This window comes from Tachypleus tridentatus, chromosome 1, assembly GCF_004210375.1.
Source record: "Tachypleus tridentatus isolate NWPU-2018 chromosome 1, ASM421037v1, whole genome shotgun sequence".
In the NCBI taxonomy this organism is placed as follows: Eukaryota; Metazoa; Arthropoda; class Merostomata; order Xiphosura; family Limulidae; genus Tachypleus; species Tachypleus tridentatus.
In genome coordinates, this window is record NC_134825.1 from 121,124,903 (window position 1) to 121,147,642 (window position 22,740).

The following is a 22,740-nucleotide window of genomic DNA, read 5'->3' on the forward strand; positions in this document are numbered from 1 at the left end:
AACAATTCTGAATTTACCGAGTGTAAGCTTTCAGGAAAATGTACAAAACTGTTGTATATAAAAGTTCAGATGTGTTAGTAAATAGATATGCCTACCATAATAAGTGAGAGAATAATAATAAAAATGAATATTTTTGGTGTTTACATGTTGGAAAAACTTCTAGAATATCCAAAATGCATTTATATAGTGTTTCACATTAGTACTATATATTGCATTTCAGTATGGCTTACAGTAAAAGGTCATATCATGTGTACTTGAGTCTTCTACCCATGCACATAGGGTTAAATAAATTATTTCACATGATATTGATTAAAATAAGAGACATTCATAAGTAAGAAAATCTGGCTCTATACAACAAGTATTTTTAAACCAAAGATGAAACCTTACAAGTGTTGTAAAATTTGCTGAACATGAATATATTTACTTAAATCCCACAACCACAAGGAAGAACAGATTATTAGACTTGTTTGCTAAATGAAAACTTAATCCATATATCATTAAAATAGCTTTTCATTTAGTTGTTTGAAAAATCTATTACATTACACAACTAATATTTGTGCACTATGGTTAACTTTGACATGAGAAAACTGAAGAGGAAAATTTATTTTAATATATATATCCAGGAAACTGTCATTTAACCATGTTAGAATCACTAAGGGTAATTTTAATTTATAAGTTTATTTAAAATGGTTGAGACTGAAAGATTATGTAGCTGTTTTATACTAGTTTTCATAACAGAAAAATTAAATTATTAAATATGAAATTCTATAATTACTCACGAAAGAAGGTTATTCGGACTCCACTTTCCAAAGTCTTAGTGTCATTATAAGTGGCTCTACAAGTATATTGGCCTGTGTTTTCTGTTTCAGGAGTCACAAACACAAGTGACACTATGCTATTCTTTATCATATTAATTTCCATGTTATTGTAACTCCCTCTGTAGAGGAAAAAAAAAACAAAAAATAAAACAAATACAGTTTGGTATATCCAGGTGAAATAAGTTAAATTGTATTAGATAGCTCCACTAGTTAAAGTGTCACTAAATATATTGATTACGGAGTGTTACTAACTTTTCTAAGCTAGTCAATGTAAGTGTAGGTAACAAGAAAAGACAAAAAGTGAAACAAAATGAATAACCTCTATCAAATATAATATAAATGCTCTACGTACTAATTGTTAGTTGATTTTGAAAATAAATCTATACTGCATCAAATACAATGTCTGGGTAAACAAGTTTTTTGTGAATTAACAAAGTGGCTTGTATTACATGACTGGTTATTCTTAATACACCATATCACCTGAACAACCTATGAAGGATGCATTTCAATGTAATTACAAAGTGGTGTCATAATGGGTAATACTCTGTCAAGGTGATAACAGGTATCCATTCACAAAAACAAAGAATTATATCAAATTAATGACTTTGTTAAACACGTATTATGAAAACAGTTTAGTTTTGAATATGTGCAAATTCAAAACGAAGATGTTATAAGATGATAGAAAAGCATGGTATATTCAGACAACACTGAAATAGTGTAGGTTAATGGAAGGAATTTAATTTTCACACGTGATTCAGTATTCAAGAACAAATTCAGCACTTTTAATATAAAAAACAGTATTAATGATTATGCATTAAACACAATGTTTTAAAAATATTTTATAATGATGTTTGTCAGCATTTTATTTTATCAATTGAACAGATTTTGTAACAAATTTAAAAATTTATCAGACAAGGTTAATAAGTGAAGCATACAAGTCATAAATAAAATACTTCAAGCCAAAAACAGTTGAAAGCCAATGAATTACAAGGATGATAGGAATCATATGAAGGTCACTCACAAAAATAATGCATGTTCATTCAGAGGATGTAAACTTCAGTAATACATTTGCAAGTGTTTATTGTAAATATTACTGCCAATTAAAACAAGAAAAGATTTCAAATATCTCAAAATTACATATATACATGAGGCTCAGACCTAATTTGCACATGGCATTAATTTGATGAAAATAAGCTTCATATTAATTAACAATTCACTGTGATAAGGTACTGTTCACTAAATTTTCTGTAAACACATGAAAGCATATTTGTAATGCCCTACAAGACATTTTTGACAAAACGTTCAAAACTGCAACTGAAAAATCATGGTCTAAAAAATGCAAGTAATGAAATACCCATCGTTTTACCATTCTGGGTGGTACAATTTGCCTTAAGTATTATCTTTTCATTAAAATACTATTTTGTTAAGCAAAACTAAATTATCTTATATAATGTGCTGCAAGTACTCATTTGTAGTATTCAGAAACTAATGGAAAAATATCTCACCCTTGACCAAGTACTTCTCCATTTGGATCTTCCCACCTCATATCCGAGAACAGGGAGTTATCATAACTTTCACCTGTACATGTGACAGCAAAACTTTCTCCTGCTGGTCGTGTCTGGCTACTTCCCACAGGTTGGATAGAAAGTTTCAGCCTGTTTTCAGGATTCTGGGCATAACAACCTAAAAACAAATACCTACGTTTTATTAAACGAGCCAGTGCACAACTACTTTTTAAACAAATTATTACCTTTTCACTACCATTAAGGAAGAATCTACATTATAAAATCTGGAATTATGAAATTTAGTTGAACAGTAAAACCTTCTAGTAACTTGCATGAAGATTTGTATATATTTCATATCTCGGTTCTTTTTGGAAGATTAAGAGTAGCAGACAAGAACAAAAAAACTTTAGAAACAAACTATACCCCTCTCCACTTCCCAAAGGATAAAAAAAAAACTTATTTTAAACGTTGTAAGTGACAACTTCAAAACATTTCAATTAAAAGAAATATTGCAGGAAGCAGGGTCTCTTTCTAATGATTACACTTAAATATAAAATCACTGTTTATATAAAAAATTCCTGCCATCTCAGCAAAAACCATTATATGTCCAATCTATCAATATGGAGAGATCTTTTAAAAAGTCCACATCCTCCAGTTTGAAGTATTCTGATAGTCAGGATAAAAATTATCAAAATCAAGACATGTGCACCATTTTTGTATAAAAAAAAAAACAAACAAACTTAGTAATGTGCAGTTGGAGTTTGAAAAATGTTCGTATCCACCTATGGAAGTAACTTCACCAGGTGTTGGTTTGGCCACTGAAAAAAAAACACCCAAAAAAGCTGATTCAGTTAAGGGGGGGGGGAATTTATACGATTAGTTTCTATTTGTTGTATTTTTAACAAATGACATTGTTAATGTCATACCCATACGTATTCTACTCGATACTGGGATGACTCACTGTTAAAAATTATACTGCCTTTCGATGCGAGTTCCGTCACTGGCGAGTCTGTTAGTATTCAGGGTAATAAGCGTGGCTTTGGTAATGACCCTCTTTATAACATTCGTCTAGCAGTTCAAGTTTCAGGATCAGTAATGGTTGTAGTAAGACATTCTGCAAATGAAGGGTGCATCATTATTGTTTATAAACAATTTGACTGGAGGAAAAAGTGTTGCCAAACCCAAAATAGTTATTAAGCCGGTCACTATTTCATCTAGAAATGATGATCTTGAGGATAATCCAGGCTGTTTCTTATATGTGCTGCGACTTGAGCTCAGTTTAAATTAAGCCAAAAATATATTATAAGCATGTGTTCAGAGGACTAAGTTACAGACTTGCCAAATATTTTTAAAATCAAAGATATTTATGAATAAGTGTCCTACTGAAAGTTTCTGGTGGTGGTGGGTCTTGTTTGTCGTTTTATTGCGCAAAGTAACTAATTCAGCGCCAAACTAGTTAAAAATGAAATAACGTTTAAAATATTATAAAGTGGAAATGGAAATTAATACAAAAATAGTGGGTCATCGTCAAATGGAATTAAAATGGCCAAATGACACTGTCCAACGTTAGAGTTAAACCCATGGTAAAAACATATTTAAAATGGTATCATCGCTCACGGTCGTAAAGGCTCCATGACAGTAAAATATGGGTTATTGTGACTTGAGTGTCATACATACGTACATTAGTCCCAGATAGAAGACAACGACGAATTAAACGGTGACTACTGAATGGTCTAGTTGCAATAACTTCCTCCTTTCGATCCTTATGGAAACAAGATGGTCAAAGTCCAATAGAAGGTTTTATATGAAAAAGCTTGTTACCACGTTGCTCACTCGAAGTCACTGCAAACTGGCGCAAAACAGCCTTCAATACATGGCTGTAGTCCATGTATAAGATATGCACGGCAGCTATAGCAACAGAGCAGACAGACTTAGCTGCAGTGTCAGCGAGCTCGTTCCTGCAAATATCGACATGGCCTGGTATCCAGAAAAACTGGATAGAAGTAGATGATAGAGAAATGGGCTAGCTATTTTAAATATTAATTATAAAAGAGGGTGATAAATAACGTGGAGGTAATTCCAGGGCCAATACAGAATTAAGAAAATCCTTATAAACAGTACATCTCACGTACTGCATAGCTTTTATGAATCTGAGGCAAGAGAAATGATATAATTCGGCAATGAACGCAAACTATAGAAGGGATGGTGTGTGCAGCCACCAAACTACAAGCCATGGCAGAGCCCACAGTCACCCGATGTCAAATCCTCTGTACAAGTGGAAATGTAAGGATGATTCGAAAAATGTTCGGCAAATAGAAGACGGCATTCCCACTCGGAAATATGGATGTTAATAAGCCGTGGTGGTATGGGGTGATTTGTGGATACACTAATGTTATCCAAAAAAAATCCAATCTGGCCAGCTGCACCTGGATACAAAAGCCAAAAGGAACATTGGTAAACTATGTTCTAAGAAAGCATGGCCCACTGAGGAAAGAAAAACAAGCCATAGTGAAATAATGTGGCGAGGATCGAAGATTTGAAGTATACAGTAAAGATAGTTGCAAATGCAAAAGCATAATGTAGGTTCATGAAAAACAATGTACAAACTCTAGATTTGAGAAATCCTGAAACCTCCCCTCCCCCATTCAGAGCCAAAGCCCAAGATAAGAAACAAGGTGCAACATTTGAGGCCAATGTTCTGGCAGAACTATAGACCAGAGACCCATAGTTCAGTTTTTGTCCAATGAGAACATCTTTAGCATAGGATATTGATCTACTCCAAGAAGTGGAGGAGAGGACAGAGGATGTTCAGAACCTTCGTACAGTTGACACGTAGCTGCTTCATGTTTGGAGTTTAAGTCAGCTTACAGTCAAAAGATCCAAGAACTATTCTTTAGGGACCACAGAAAGCATTTGACAGAGCTCAGGATTTTGGTGAATTCCCCATTGATAGCAAAAATGCATGTAAACAGTTTTGGTCCATGTCAGTAGATGATTAAGGCCCGTCTGTAGCTGCCAGTCAACTAACCTCATGCTCAATGAATGACACAAGATGTGAAGTCAGATATTGTCCGTTTGCTACTGTTCCAGAAATAGTATTCATTTGTAAACAAATGAGAATTGTGACACTGATGACAGCCCTGAGGAACTGCAAGTTCCTGTGAGAAAGAACAGGAAAGTGTCAAACCCACAGAACGTGGAATCACCAGTTAATTAAAAAAATAAAAAGGGCAAATGGCCATGCAACCCATAAGTGGAGGTCTCGCAAAATGCTACCTCCACACAGTATCATAAAACTTAAGGTAAAAAGAAACAAATAAGATGCCACTTGAGAAATTTTATTGCTAAGTAATGTTTAGAATTCTGCTGGGTTGTCCGATTTGTTTTGTTCGTTTCTTTTTATGACCCATAATTCTTCCATCTCATCTTTCAGGTCAAATGAAATATTATTAGGTTCTATTAACAAATCTACACTATTTTTCAAATATTTTCTCACTTCATTATTGTACTTCCCGTTGGGATTACTAGTATAATCTATACTTCTTGGAAGTCTTCGCTGGTTGTAAATAATTTTCGTTCTCAATTCTTTTGATTTTAAAAGTCCCTTTCTTGTAATCTTATGGCATCTTTAGTCATTTTATTGGCAATTTATCAACTTGACACCATTTATATAAAACTTTCGACCTCACTTCGACTCGCATTGATCAGTTTAAAAACCTTTCACAATTGTAACGGTTCCTGTCGTTTATCGGGATTTGTTTTTGTAATCGATTGACAACTTCACAAACATGTCAACAAAACTAACGATAACCCTAACTCAGAAATATTGCTAAAAATAAATTTGTAAAACGTTTTTGGAAGAATAACCAGTTATCCCAGTTTTACCAATCTGATTGTTTACTCGTAGTCTTGTACTATTAAATTAAAAGACGGTTAGCGCAGATAGCCCTCGTGTAGCTTTGCGCAAAATTAAAAAAAATAAAGAACAATTTTGATAAATGAAGACCTAAAACAGCATATCAGGAACACAGAACATGTAGTATACTGTTCTATAAAACCAAGCCTGTGATTTTAATGTTCATAAAAGTTAGTTCGGTTTTAATTACGGATTTTCCGTAATTCAGCTATGCAGATATTGACAAAAATTCGTTTTATCTATCAAGTAAGGACTTTTTACAAGTTTGGAAGGAAAAATTGATCAAGTTTACAACAAAATTTATTACGAACAGAATATGTTTGGTTATATCCTCTTGTGGCCGTAGCGACTGCTAAATATTGAGAAGCAAAAAGTAAAGTGCACGCACACACATATCCAGAAAACGCACGTCATACGGCCTGTTAACCATTTATATAATAGTGAGGGGTTTCTCGTGTTCTAGAACGATCGACAAGACTCAATTATTTGTTTAAGGAGATGTTTAGCCAGTGACTGAGTAAACTTCAAGCACAAATAATTTGAGATTTCAATGCAAATGATTCATTTTTATAAAAGTACAAGAATTTTGTGAAAATGTGCAAGAGAAAGGAAAATTGATATTTTGGTTTCCATATACAGAAATTACTATTAAATGTGTAAGCATTAAGCCAATACCATCGCAGGTCCTATTTGTTGGAGTTAAAACCACTTCGACAGTGAGAAACAAATGTATTTTAAACTATATCTACAGATAGAAAGTCAGCCTTGTCAAATATTTAGTCAAATACAAATAATTACACAGTATAACGTCATGTACATGGTTCATTATTTTCTTGAGAATTTAATCTATCGATCGACACGCGCGTTTATAGCAACTTGCTGTCTGGAGATTGTGCAGATAACAAAAATATTGTCAAATACGTAAAACAAAGTTGTAATTAAACCAGGATAAAAAAAAACTGCGTTTGAAATGGTTTTAACCTATCCATCATCAATTTTTTGTTTTTTAAGTTTGTAATATAACCAGGAAAATCTTAATTGGTTGCGTGTCGATTCGTGGATCTGACTGTTTGTGGTTCGAGATATGATAACGCTGTGGCCAATATCCATATTTACACCTTCAGACAAGATATAAGAAGCCACCGAGGTGGATGATGGTGGCGGCTAGGGCTCCTCCCATTCGTTTGTTGTTTAAATTACAATCGGGGAATAATCAGTTAAACCTTAATCTCAGTGACCTCTGACCTCGTCGTTCAACACGTACTTACAAGATACAGTTTAGGTTGAAAATTATAATTTTGTTTTTAGGTATCGTATCAAGAGCGTTAATAAACAAGCCCTGCAAGCTTAACATAAGGACGGTACAAAAATACCTTGTATTTATGTTAATAAACAAGTTAATACAACTATCGTTGATTGAAACGTTTAGTGATTAATAGAGTATTAAAGCAAATACCGTTTCATAGAAATCGGAAGCTGAAGGCATGTCCATTACAAAACAAAGTTTATGTTAACCAGCTTATGAACGCAGACATTGTATGTGTTGCAAATTTTGTCTGCATTTGAAAAGAAATAGAGGTTTGTAACGGGTTGGAATCACGTGAAAGCACAATTGATGTTCCACACAATCTATTAAGTATTTAGTTAATCAAAATCAAACTCTTTTGAAAGCAAAAACAATCATGGTTTTACTACTTTAATAACACCATTTAAGGTTAAATCAGATGACATGAAATTAGTATTATCTGAAGATGTCCAACATATAGTGTAGGAGAATTGATGAGCGGTGGACGGCTAAAAACATTTCACAATATATTGAAAACAAGTCATGGGTAACGTGTGCATCCACTCGCTCTTGTTGAAAAATATGTTCAATTTTATTACTATGATATAATTAAGAACACGTTTTATGAATTACGAAAAAAAGAGAAAATGGGAGCTGTATATTAAAACAAAAATCTTTAATTTTAACGCACTGCTTTTAGCGTTCATTCCTTTTCCTTACTGTATGAATGTTTAAAGATTTCCTAATAAACTTTTGAATGAAGACCAAGTTTTCTGTACATTAAATGATTAGAAACTTTCATAAAGTAACATTTTAAATGACATCTTGTTTGACTTTCTACTAAAATAATGTGATAATGGGTTGGTGAAATAACCAGAAGCCAATCGCTGCAATAGATTGGTTTATATATGCAAAAACGGCTCGTTTGGGGTGAGAAAATATTTTACATAGAAGAGCGAACAACGTTTCGACCTTCTTCGGTCATCGTCAGGTTCACAAATAAAAAGGTGACTGACCGGAAGCTGACCACATGTTTGAAAGGGGTTGTGTAACTGAGTGTCGGAACGTAGAGGGCGGTGTCAGATGTTTGAATATATAATTTTATTTTATTATATTAATATAGGTATATTAATATACCTCAATTAATATAACTCAACATACTAAGAAACCAAATAAACATCCATAAAACTATGCTCACCAGATAAAATGAAGTGTGCATTAGACAAATTAGAACAATACTTCATCAACATCAATAAGTTTCCTCCACAAACCGTAGAAAACATTATACGCACACACCTAGACAGAAAGCAAAATCAACCAACAAAAGTAAATATATCTCACGAATCAAAAAATCACGAAACCATATACTGCTGTATAACATAGATTCCTAACATCAGCAGACAAATAACCAACATTTGGCAAAAAACTGGTAACAAAATGACATTCAAGTTAATACCAAATTTATTCAAAAACCAGGCACAAAACTGAGGTCTATACTATGTAAAAACTACACTGACAAACACAACACCAACATTATTTATAAAATACAATGTGATAACTGCCACGACTTCTATATTGGAGAAACAAGTAGAAAAATGAAAACCAGATTCAAAGAAAATAAAAAAGTCACCTTCACACGTTTTCGAACACTGCAAGTCAAATAAACACAACATAACCATAGAAAACACTCAAATACTAAATAAAGAAACAAACATAAAAATACGCAAAATTAAAGAAGCCTTACTTATACAACAACTTAAACCCAAAATAAACCAATATAAAAGGAACGCCTTTATACCTATATCAATATAATAAATAAAATTATATATTCAAACATCTAACACCGCCCTCTACGTTCCGACACTCAGTTGCACAACCCCTTTCAAACATGTGGTCAGCTTCCGGTCAGTCACCTTTCTTTATAAACCTGACGATGACCGAAGGTCGGAACGTTGTTCGCTCTTCTATGTAAAATATTTTCTCAACCCAAACGAGCCGTTTTTGCATATATATTTCTCTACAAGTAGGTTTTCTCGACATCACTGATGAATAGATTGGTTTGTTTTGAAATTTCGCGCAAAACTACACGAGAGCTATCTGCACTAGCCGTCCCTAATTTAGCAGTGCAAGAGACTAGATGGAAGGCAGCTCATCATCACCACCCACCGCCAGCTATTGGGTTACTCTTACCTAAGAGTAGTTGGATTGATCGTCACATTTAGTAACGCCCCCACTGCTGAAAGGGCGAGCATGTTTGGTGTGACGGATTCGAACCCGCGGACCTTGGATTACGAGTAGAGTGCCTTCACCACCTGGTTACGTTAAGTTATAGTGAATCCCACTATTCGTTGGTAAGAGTAGCCCAAGAGTTGGTGGTGATGACTAGCTGTTTTCCCTCTAGTCTCACACTGCTAAATTAGGGACGGCTAGCGCAGATAGCCCTTGAGTAGCTTTGCGCGAAATTTAAAAGTCATAGTAAACACGTAACATTAAAAACAAGTTACTTAACGGAATATTTTAATATAAGTGTATACAAAATGGCATTCTTATAAACTGCTAATTCATGTGTATTAATAAGTTAATCATCAAAATAACGAACTCTTATCGAAATGTTTTGATTCCTGGTTGGATGGTCGTCATTTTTCGGCGCAAAGCAATTATGCTATCTGCGCCAAAAATGTTAAAGAAACGTAAAAATAGATTTTTTTAAATAAATTACACTTGAAACATTATCCATATGGTGCTAATCGTAACTGATCTTTAATGAACACATACATACTAGATGTTCAATGCAACATCTGCTCGTTTAGCACAAGTCATTAAAACCAGAACCTACTCCGCAAGTGATCCTCGCACAACCCTCCAGATGACAATTATGCATAGTGAAAGTCTATAATTAATGTCATAATTTTCGACAAGTACTGACAAACAGTATGGCAAGATTAACAGGACTGACTGGTGAAACTGACGTAATGTTGTTTGAGCGTAGACAAAACTTGTGACCTGTTAATGACAGTAGGTGCAGTGTAAAAGAAACCAAAACCAATGTATTATTCGTATATCTTAAAATGCAACTTCACTGTTCTACTTATTAAATGTTACTGTTATATTATGTGAATATCGCAATTAATACTACTTGTAAATACAAACATGAATACAGTGTGCGTATTTTAAAATTAGTCATTGTTTGAATCCAATCTTGGAAGAGCACTATTTATAGCAACTTACATTCTGAAGATTTTATCTATTTGGGAAGACAACTCTGCCAAAATAAGCAATCAATAATCAGGATAAAATTGTGTCAAATAGTTTGACCTATCCTTCATTCAAAGTTTTAAGTATAAGCGTAAAGCTAGTCATTAAGTTGTTCATTCACTCGCTAATGGTATACGTTGATTCATTGTTTAATAGCTGAATTAGACACATGAATGTCTTTAGACATTACAATTTTTCTTTCTTTTATTGTAACCAGGAAAGTCAATGATTTGAGTATCGAGTAGTGGATCTAACAGTTCGATATTTTATGTTCTGAAAATTATGCTGAAATAACGAGTCTATGACTGAGTTAAATCACTCATTTTTTATAAAATAGAGGTATCGAACAACAGTTAATCGATTTCATTCTTAATCCCAAATAACACGACACAATTTACTTTTGGTTAGTTCTTAATACAGCAGTTGAAGAAAATATAAAGGAGGACCTTGTCTGTGATAAATGGTGTTTACGTATTTGTTCCTGGCACACACGTAGATTTAGAAAACCGTGTTCAATATGAACTACTGCTCTTTGAATGGGTATGACTGGTCTCTTACCACAGTTTCAATAGCCGTCAGATGAACCTTTCATATATTATTACTTGACAGCTCGTTCGCTAAAGCTGACCTTCCTGCAGTTTATTACGGTGCTCGCAAAGCTAATCAAAGAACAAAGTGCAAATTACACCAGAACGGCCTTGAATTTAGTTCGGCATATATGGTGGTCTCAAGGCTTACCCTAACCTCCACACAAGTTTAATGTGGAAGTTATCTTTATAAACTAATTTAAATTCAAGATGGACGCGATATCTTATCCGTATTTATACATCTGATAATTTGTTAACTTTATGCGTAACACCAACAAACTTGCTACAGTTGAAAATATTGTAGATTTATATTGCCCTTTTCTTTTCCAAGTAAAGATAATTCAAGTGCATAAACAAACCCACAGATTGGTAGAAATTTGATAGAAATGCAGAAGTTAAATAAATTTTAACTACTTTTAATTCCACAGTATGTTTTGCTTGTTCATGTAAAATGTGATCGTATATTGGTATGACATACAATGTCTTCATTATCCCTTTACTTATTTTATAAGCATATAAAAAAGAACTGTCTAAACCTATCCATATATTAGAGAACTGGGGCGCCATGTAACATCTTTTGTAAAAGACGACCTTCGAAAGTTTTTGCCGGATATCCCCACTTTATAAAGGTATTCATTGTGCCGGACCAGCATTCTCAACACACGCGTATTTACTGGTCACTGGTAGTGAGAGATATACGGTTTCGTTTGAGATAGTTTACTTTTTTCGTTTATTTAAGATTAACATCGTTAAATTTGAGAATTTTTTCCCGGCTGTAGCAGTGAAACCTGTAACTAAATTTACAAGTTTGTCAATTATTCATTTAATCTAGTGTAATTAAAAATAATCAAAAATACAATCCTGGCAAACGCAAACTGTAGTTTTAGAATACTGACAGACAGGGTGGTGACCACGACCAAAAAAGGTAGAAACGAGATCTTCAAAAAGGTTATATGACATGCAAAAACAAAAATCATTCCTTGTTACTATCGTTACATATAATTTATCCACGATTTATTTTATGTATTATGGCTACAAATATCCTGAAATTTTAACTTCAAATTAGAATTTAATTACTGACAATTTTGCTCGTAAACACCAAATTTGATTTGTTTTCTTTAACAAAGAATTTAAATTTACAAACAATACCATTCATAAACAACTTATTATAAATAACGATTTAAAGAAGTTTAAAGACCCAATATTTAAGTTTTTAAGTCTCGTCTGTAACTGACGGGTCACGATCAGCAAAACTGAATTGATACCTGCACAGTTCACTGAATGGGTAGACAATCAGCCGTGACACCTGTACAGTTCACTTAATTTTTTAAGAGTTGACTTTTAACCGCTGAAATTATGTAACATTTTCGTAAAAATATTGTCCATTGTTAATTCATTGAAGCTGAATGTTTAGCTAAGTTAGAAATCTATAAACGTTCCTGGTCAAATACCTATAGTTTCGCGATTAACAAGCGTTTAATCATATCTTTATAGTTTTATAGTATACCAACTGCAACAAACCAACAATATATACTGTCTCTGCGTTATATTGGTTACCTTTTATACTAGAGATTTTCCAGAAATTGTAGCTAAGGCAACAATTCTCGTATTTGCATACATATATATTGCTGATTCGTATGTTTGAGAAACTGATGCAATGTTAGACGTGTACTGCGAAATATAGCCTATGCATTACATCTGTAAGTTACACACATTTCTAAATATATGTATAAAACAGACATTGATATAAATGTATTAGTAAATCCGTTACATAATACATACATTGTTGTTGTGTGTGTTAATTCTGAACCCCAGAAGACGTTTTAAGAAGCTAAACACGAACGATGTTAGACATAAAATTGATGCCAAATAAAATGAATATTCCGTATTCATAAACAAATCACAAATTTAGAATTTGTTCACTATATGAATGCTTGCACAATAGAGTAGGCTATCACGACATTAGAGATTCAATGGTCATATCACGGCAAATGTCCATGCATTCCCAGCTCGCGTTCAGAAAATTGCACAGTGGGTTCTTAGTTTTAACTTTCATATTACTGACAAAATTTTCCATTATCAAGTGTTCATTTATTTTCCAAAAATTGAGAAAACCAAAAGTCAATAAAAGATACAATATTAACCCAGGGAATTTTCAAAGAAATTATCTAGTGCTCGTAGTACAAGAGAAATTCTTAGAACACTGACTTTGATAATGGAGTTCGTAAAAACACAAGACTAAATCCCAAGCACAAAGATGAGAATGCACCAGTACGAGTTGCAGTGTAAGCTATATGTTAATATTACTAGAAAGACAAAAACATCTTGAAAGGACAAACATGAAACATTGACACCATAGATTGTCCTTCCCATCTTAGTGACAAAGAAAATGTCGATACCAAAACATTTGACCTTATGAAATTTATAGCAATTGTGTAATAAATATTTGTAGCAGTGCATAAAATTCTCCAATGACAGCAAGACCAAGTTTCAGACTGCAGGATAAGTTGTTTTTCACAACAGTCAAGTAATCCTTCCAAAACTTCTCAGATGGAAGGTTTTTAACGACCAATGATAAAACCACTATGTCCAGACACGTTTGGCAGAAAAAAAGTTGGTATGTAATGGATCAATACGTTTTAAATACAAATGTCAAAAATATGGAGCATATTAAGGGGCAGGGGTGAAATGAATACCTATTTTGAAATGACTAGTTGTGGTAAGTTAAAAAGATGATTCAGATTAATAACCCAAATCTTGTAACTAGTCTAGGTAACCACCTTTTACTTAGAGTACGTTACTGTGACTTTATGAATGCACAAATCTCGGTGTGAATCCTGTCATGCTATAGTTCCAGTGTACACAAATGTTTGTTGTGCTAAAAGTAGCCTACAGAATTGTCTTTACCCACTGTTATCCTTTAGACAAGAGCCTGCTTGCACATGAATTGCATGAGAAGATAACAATCCAACAAGTACTGGAATGGGAAAAGTCGATAAGTATTTGGATCACTTCAGTAGCTATGACGATAAACAACTTTTCAGGGCTTGTTTCACTTAAAAGGAGGGTTTGTCAATTTACGCTTGTTCTATCACAGAGGAAGAAGTCTTCCATAGAATTTCAGCTAGATCTTGCATGTTCTCATCATACTAGTTTTGACCATCCTAGCCATTTCAGGACTGACACTTTATCCAACTTCTGCATAGCACAAAGAATAAAAAAGGGGGGCATTTCACAGTTACAGTAGATGGAACATCCTCTAATTATTAGTACTCGTATAACGCTAATGCTGACTGTAACCATCTTTATTCATAGCAGAAAGTAGTCTTTAGATTCTAGCAACAGCATAGCAGAAACCATTACATGGGTTACCTTTTGTGGTGTATATTACCCTACACCACCACATACTGAAACACTAGAATAAATTCATTCATAAAGCAAGGATGATCACGAGAGTGTGATGCCGTGACTTCAAGCGTTTTCTACCAACAAATCTAATTATTGATCTGTGCAATAAGTTTACTACCATGGATAGTCAGTAATGTGTTACTATGTGCAGCTTACAGTGATGTTGTGATCAGTCAACATACGTATCCTAAAAAACTGAACCAAGTATTACGACTTAAAAACAAACGACAAAATAGCTGAAAGATGAGATGAAAGAACCAAAAGTTGTAACAGAAGGATAAAAATACGTTGTAGATAGTCTATTGCAAATTGGTGAAGGTTCTCAGAAGAGCCCTTGAAGTGCTCAGGTACTAAAAGTCATAGATGGTCGTGTTATTGTATAAGCAACACACAATACAATATTGTTAATACCTGAACAATAATCGAACATTCATAAATACGTCATGATCACAAGTCAAATTGATTTCATTCAATACTGTCAAGTATCTTAGGAAAACATTTGATAAGCAGTTTGCATTTAAAATTATTTTTACCCTAAGAACTGTCGAATAAGTTGCAAGATTCCATAACGTAAAGTAAAACGATGAAGCTAAAATAGCCTGTAAATATTCCTAAGGTGGACCACAAGCAACTGTTTCTAGAAGGCATAATTGTCTATCTCTTGTGAAATAAAATTGCCACACAATCCGTCTAGAAAAAAGTCTTATATAAACTGGCTTTTAAGGTACGGATAGTTTACAATTCAATTATAGTTTACAATTCAATTGATGTTTAAGATATTCTACGAAGGGAAAAAGGAAACAGTTTAACACATGTGTGGGCTTTAGGTTAGAAGAATAAAGTAGTTAACACTTGAACAAATGGCAACTCCAATTGACAATGAATGTCTAACCTTCAATCTCGATCCATTACAACTATTATTTGTGACTCGCGACTAACCATTCACACGATTGGGGCTGAAATTTCAGTGCAAGTTATCACCAGTGATGTTATTCATAAATGCTTGTTATACACTAATCTACTAGAGAAATGAATGATTCAATTCTCAGAGGGTTTGATTCAGAGGCTAATGATAAATACAATGTTAAACTTCTGATGTCAGTCAACAATCAAACATATGCTACGAATAAAGACGAGACTTACCCAACTGTGTTTATTACCTAGTGACGAAAGAAAGATAAAAGATAGCATTAAAACTGATTAAAAGTAATATAAAATAAAATAAAGCAAAACAAAAGCACTAATCGCCGGTCAAACACCAAGAAAAATCCACAAGACAACGAAAAATCGCCGGGAAAAAAAAAACATTCGTAAACTTGAGAAATTCCCATGAAAACTATTTACAAACCGTAGATGTATTTACTGGAAAAAAACTGAAAATACAAAATAAAGAACGTATAGAAAATATCAGCAGAAAGCTTAAAACTTCCTAGAAAAAATACATTGTCATTCAAAGAGCTGATAAAGGAAACTTTTGTTATTCTGCTAATCAAAACACTACGATTCCCTAATAGGGAAATATACTGAGTCATACATCTAAAATTACTCATGCAAATATTGATCTTAAACCAAGATAATACAAAAGTGCAAGCTACTCAAAATACTATTCAAAAGATTTTAAATTTTATAACTATGCAAAAGTACTCAAAATTACTTGCTGAACGTCCATATAAGCCCAGTTTTTTTCTAACCCTAAATTACAGCCTTTGTAAATAGATCAACCGGAGTTTGGAGCCTTATGCTTTCAAAATAAGCACCCGGTTAAAAACACTTCACACCTACTGTAATATTTACATAGTTTAGACAGTAACGTTCTTACGCCCAGCTTTGATGTAAAACTTATTCCCTAAAACATTTTTCATAAGACAGCTTACTGTAGAAATTAGTTCACAATACATAAACACCTAATCTAGCTCTTACAGCTGCCGATATTTACTTTTAGAGATTTGTACTCAGAGTTTCATAATAAACAACTTAGGGCACTTTGGTATGTTCCATGCAATGTAAGAAAGCGGGTCAATCATTTTTAATATGAAGACCGATTTGTTATATTTTTTATTATATACAAGTATATCCGATTTTGATGAAACTGGACGAACATACGTAGAATGTAATTCCTTATTATTTAATTAAACATGATAGGTGTCGGTTGATAACAAGCATATTTGACTTGTGTGGTCTTCTCGTTTGACCCACATGCCTTCCAGTCTCAGAATTTACATAAAAGTCTTCAAGCGAACCAATGAATGACCCTATTAATTTTTTGTTAGTAACAAGATCATGAGAAGCTTAGCACTTTCGATGTCTTATTATTAAACCAATTGGATTTTCTCATCTTGTGTACCTTGTGTGATTGACTTAAGCTATGATCAGTACCTGTCCTTTATACTAGACAATGGGTTTTGGATGTGAAGCAAGAACTTTACAATTATAATTCTTTTAAAATTTAATTGCATATTTGTTTATTTAAGATCATCAAAACAGTAGCAAATTTGACCACAAAGTACACGAGTACTGGCATTGAGAATTTCACCCAAGTTGATGCAACCTATTAAAACAAAACTGGTGAAATACTTCAGAATATTCCAACAAAACTAGCAATTCAATTAACTAAAAAGTAACCTATACATCTTTTACCGTATCGAAATAACTTAAAATACAGCCTGCCAAGGATACAGCGTGCCCAAGATAAGTCAATTTAAGCGAGAAAAAAGAAAACAACACAAAAGCTTTCCACCAAGCGTTTTCCAAGATTAGTTCTCATGACAATCCTTTTACTGAGCGCAACTGTGACAATCGTATTTAATAAACACGGTAGTAAAGCCTTCGGTGGAAATGTGATAGAGAAAAACGAAATGAACAGAAAGATCTGTTAAATAACTGGCTTTTTCTAGATGAACGCTTTCATCTGGAAGGTTCTTATAGTAAAAGTTTTGTTTTTTCCAATTAGTCTATTACAGCCAGATCAAATCTATTTCAGACAAGACAGAATGCACAAAGAAAAAACAGGCGTACATAATTAGTTTTATTCACATCAGTTACTTGTCATATAGCTCACGAGGAAGCCATAAAAATAACTTAAGTAATTCGATATCTAAAAAAGAAACAATTATAGCCACTTCAATGATTTACCTAGTAAATACAATGATAAACAGAAATATTAATTTCCACTAGCTGGTTTCGTACTTAAAATATGTCCTACTGAAAGCCTGGGTTTTGTCTTCTGAAGACAGCTTAAATAGCACAATCATTTAGTTTATTTAAACTCTGACCCCGCATTTCAATAATACATATTGAATATAATTTAATTGTGCGTCCAGGACAAACTTAACTCCATCGTTTGACCGATTTAAGATTGGATTACAGCCGCGGCTACTGAGCATTCCCTCTTGATATTTTTGTTTTCATGGCTATGTAGTGTATCGTTGAAAAACAAGAAGTTAGGATGCTGACACATTAATATAAACGATTATAGTTTATACTGTCGTGCGAATGATTTTCTAAATTAACAGCAAGTTATCCTTTCATATGCATGTAGAGATACATTTACCACTAAGTTATTTTATTTTGGAAAACAGCTGCGACACCAAATGTACAGCTCAAAAATTAAGCTTCCTTAACAGAAAATGACACGCTCTAAGTTAAGTTTCTTTATTTCAGAGTTTTTTTGTTTTGTTTTTTTAAAACCACGTTTCAGTTTGAGAAAACAGCAACGAATGTTTTTATTCAAAACTCGGATATAAAACAAATAGTGGACGTACCTAAACCCAAGGTATTATATATTGGTTAAGAGATTGCTTATGAATATAAATTCAGTATTATAACCAAATTAGTGTAAGCATAAATAATTAAAAACAAAGGCTAACTTCAACGTTAAGTATCAAAACAGTTTAGGTCAAGTAGTGAATATTAACATACGTCCACTATTGCGCACGTGACTGCTGTAAGAACCAGAACCTAGCAAGCATAAAATATAGCAGTAGAACATTAAATGTGATGAAAGTAATATTTCAAGTGATCAGCTAACTGTATCAGTCTCACGCTACAAACACTATAGCAACAGATTGTGGTTAACCGAAAGTAATATTTCAAGTGATCAGCTAACTGTATCAGTCTCACGCTACAAACACTATAGCAACAGATTGTGGTTAACCGAAAGTAATATTTCAAGTGATCAGCTAACTGTATCAGTCTCACGCTACAAACACTATAGCAACAGATTGTGGTTAACCGAAAGTAATATTTCAAGTGATCAGCTAACTGTATCAGTCTCACGCTACAAACACTATAGCAACAGATTGTGGTTAACCGAAAGTAATATTTCAAGTGATCAGCTAACTGTATCAGTCTCACGCTACAAACACTATAGCAACAGATTGTGGTTAACCGAAAGTAATATTTCAAGTGATCAGCTAACTGTATCAGTCTCACGCTACAAACACTATAGCAACAGATTGTGGTTAACCGAAAGTAATATTTCAAGTGATCAGCTAACTGTATCAGTCTCACGCTACAAACACTATAGCAACAGATTGTGGTTAACCGAAAGTAATATTTCAAGTGATCAGCTAACTGTATCAGTCTCACGCTACAAACACTATAGCAACATATTGTGATTAACCGAAAGTAATATACTCTTCAAAAAAGAAACGCAAAAGGCAAAATATGAGACATTGTTAACAAGTTTATTCCGGGTAGTTCTGTATGACATGTGTGAAACTTTGCACATTCACTGCTGAACATCCAAAGTCTGCAGAAGCGAAGTCCACGCTCACTAGGTGAAGTTTAACGTCACTCAACGTCAATAACGAGTATGCCCCCGTAAGCATCAATAACTGCTTGGCATCTCCTGCTCACGGAAGCGATGAGATGACGAATCACATCCTGTGGAATGGCTGTCCACTCAGCCTGCAAAGCTGCTGCAAGCTGAGGTAGAGTCTGGGATTGAGGTTGTCGCCGTTGCAGACGTCGGTCCAACTCGTCTCAAAGATGTTCGATGGGGTTTAAATCTGGTGATCTGGAGGGCCAGGGAAGAACGTTGATGTTGTGGTGTCTCAAGAAGACAGTGGTGAGTCGGGCTGTGCGAGGACGGGCGTTATCATGTTGAAAAACGTCGTTGACGTTCACCACGATGGGGCCTAAGAATCTCGTAGACGGTTACGTGTGGTCTGATCGGAAATCCTACGCAGCCCTGGTATGGTTGAGGCAGTAGACGTCGCAGTGGTGGTCCTATCCCGAAGGTGACGTAACTGGATGTTGCGATCTTGTGCGGGCGTGGTCACACGAGGTCTGCCAGATCGTGGACGGTCACGAGTTGATCCATGTTGTTGGTGACGATTCCATAGCCTTGTGATGGTGCTTGAGTGGACATTCACAGCTCTGGCAACATCTGATCGAGATTCACTTGCTTCCAAGCGACCAATGGAATTGTTGTGTTGTGCTTCAGTCAGTCTTGGCGTAACTGTATTGCGTGTCGGTGGCTTAACAGTGAGCTATAGAAACCGAGAACCCGTCACTTTTATAGGGATTTTGCACATGTTGCACTTGCAGATCTCTCAAACAAATTTATTGGACACGAATGCGTTTTGGCGAAATATCCGATGTTTTCCTCCGTTTTCAAAGTGAATAACTTTTATTGTCATTTTGGTCTGACAATCAGTGCCTTAGCACGTGTAACATCACATACTCCGAGCTTGTAACGCTATTACACATTTCTCTTTAAAATAACAAAATTATCCCTTTTGCGTTTCTTTTTTTGAAGAGTATATATCAAGTGATCAGCTAACTGTATCGGTCTCACGCTAGAAACACTATAGCAACAGATTGCGATTAACCGAAAGCTTTCCTTTTGTTCGACTTTGGCCAACTAAAAGGTGGATGTTCGGTTCTGGTACTCGAAATGATACTACCAGTAACTGTCGCCAAATACTAATGGAAAGAAAAAGTACCAGCTTAGTTAAACATGGAAGTAAATAAACTGAACCTTAAAAGTCCGGCATCAAACAACTCTATCTTTTGAACAGAACCACAATCAGCGTAATTACTTCAATTTCCAGCAGACAAGAGTACTTAAATAGTGGAATACAATGTGAAGATATGAAATGTGTATGCACACTTAGTGTAAGTAACGCAAATTAATGCTTACCTAATGCAGCTGTCGAGTCTGGACCTTAAGAGAAGGTTTTGGTGATAATTAATCAACTACAAATCAAATCAGACGTAGGTTACGAAATCGACAGTAGAGATCTTCAAACTACAAGTGAGAAATTGAACTAACTATATTAAACTAATGTCATAGAGCCAGTAGACTATATGTAGAGATGACCAAGATACATAATAAGGTTAATACACACATGTACGCTATATATAACAACGACATACTTTAAAAGACAACTGTCACTCACTTTCATTTGTTTGTCTACCCAAAACATAAAGAAAACAAAACTTTCGCTAAGACACCAAACTAGAAAATGATCTGTCAGACTGTTAATCTTTCACTTGAATTTCACTGCAGTACAGTTTGAAGTTTTATATTCCTGACTGTTTATATATATATCATAATATAATGGTCATGTTAAGGAATCCATTAGTGGAACTAAGACCTTATGACTTAGTTACAAGTAAAACCGAGTAAAAACACGTCTGTTATTATAGATTGACAAATTTACTGTTATATCAATAATACTTCCAAATCTTCACTAAAATTGTCGGTTGTAAAAAAATCAACATTAATGTTTCGTTCATAATTTTGTCTAAAGTTGAGAAATTCTCAGGCCTATACATATAAATCAACGTGACGCACAGATTTTACTAAACCAATAATACATGGGTGTTTGTGGAAATATTAATGATATTGTTTAAAAAATGTAAAAAATACGTGTCCGTTTAAATTAAGGGAGAGTTCTTCCTTATTTTATATAATTGAGGCACTAGACCCAGAAGGTAAAGGTGTTTATCCGTGCAAATCATAGTCGTCAATTTATGGTTCGTAATTTTTGTTTGGTTCAGGGGCTAGGAAGTTAGGAAGAGAAGCCTAAGTTTAGATCTTGTAGGGATATACTGCTTACGTAAGTGACGAACAAGACTATATCCTTCCTTGTAGAACGCTTACTTCCGCAGTAAATGGCTCCGAGAGGGTTCCTATATTAATTTTACATTATCTGTCATTGTGAAATTGTGATAGCTAGCGAATAATATCAAACGGAAAGTTTGCGACATTTAGAACCTTAGGACATGTCATACAGTGTCAAATGCTTCCTTGATAAAGAAAACATGCGACAATGCGTTCTTTCTTACTGAAACTATCTACGAATTTTGGGCAAATAGATGATCGGTAGTGTGTGAATTTTAGGAATCCATTTTAGATATATAATAAATTGATCTCAGGAGTCTGGAGAAGTGATTACTGACATTTACTAGAATTCTGCCTGTTCAGTTATCTAGTCAGTGATCGGCAGCACCTGTTCAGTTTATTTGCTGGTTTTCTTTCTTTATGGAATATTAATAGAATCGCTTGCTTCCAAGAAATAGGGATGTACCTGGTGGGTAGTAACAAGTTGAGGGGGCTGTAAAGCGTTTGAAAAACCTCAGCGTCTTCCCTGTATTACCATGGTTTATTAAAAAAACACAAAAAACATACCCGTCTTGTAAAGGGCCTGTTCCTCAGTACGACTATCAACCATCATACAAAGAACAGTTCTTCCTGTATTACCATGGTTTATTAAAAAAAAAAATACCCGTCTTGTAAAGGGCCTTTTTATCAGTAAGACTATCAACCATCCTTCTCTCAAGCCTTGGAGTGAATAGTATTTAAATACAGGCCGATTCCGGGGATTAGCTTTATCTTTATTCTAAAAAGGTCAGCCATGAAAATGAAAGAGATAAAAACATGTTTTTGGCCACGGCCAGTAGCCTTTATTTTTATTGGCTGATAGTTATCTAATTTGTTTAATTACAAGAATTACAG

At 34.2% G+C, this 22,740-nt stretch overlaps 1 protein-coding gene across 2 annotated transcripts in view; it reads right to left on the bottom strand.

Moving 5' to 3' along the window:
• LOC143222519 (fasciclin-2-like) overlaps positions 1 to 22,740 on the bottom strand; it is an 88,445-nt gene that overhangs the window by 41,951 nt on the left and 23,754 nt on the right. For both annotated transcript variants that reach the window (XM_076449135.1, XM_076449129.1), the window contains exons 2-3: positions 2,324 to 2,501; positions 780 to 937 (exon numbers count right to left, since the gene is read on the bottom strand). In XM_076449135.1, coding sequence (XP_076305250.1) covers positions 780 to 937; positions 2,324 to 2,501 — 336 coding nt within the window. The remainder of the gene's footprint in view (positions 1 to 779; positions 938 to 2,323; positions 2,502 to 22,740) is intronic.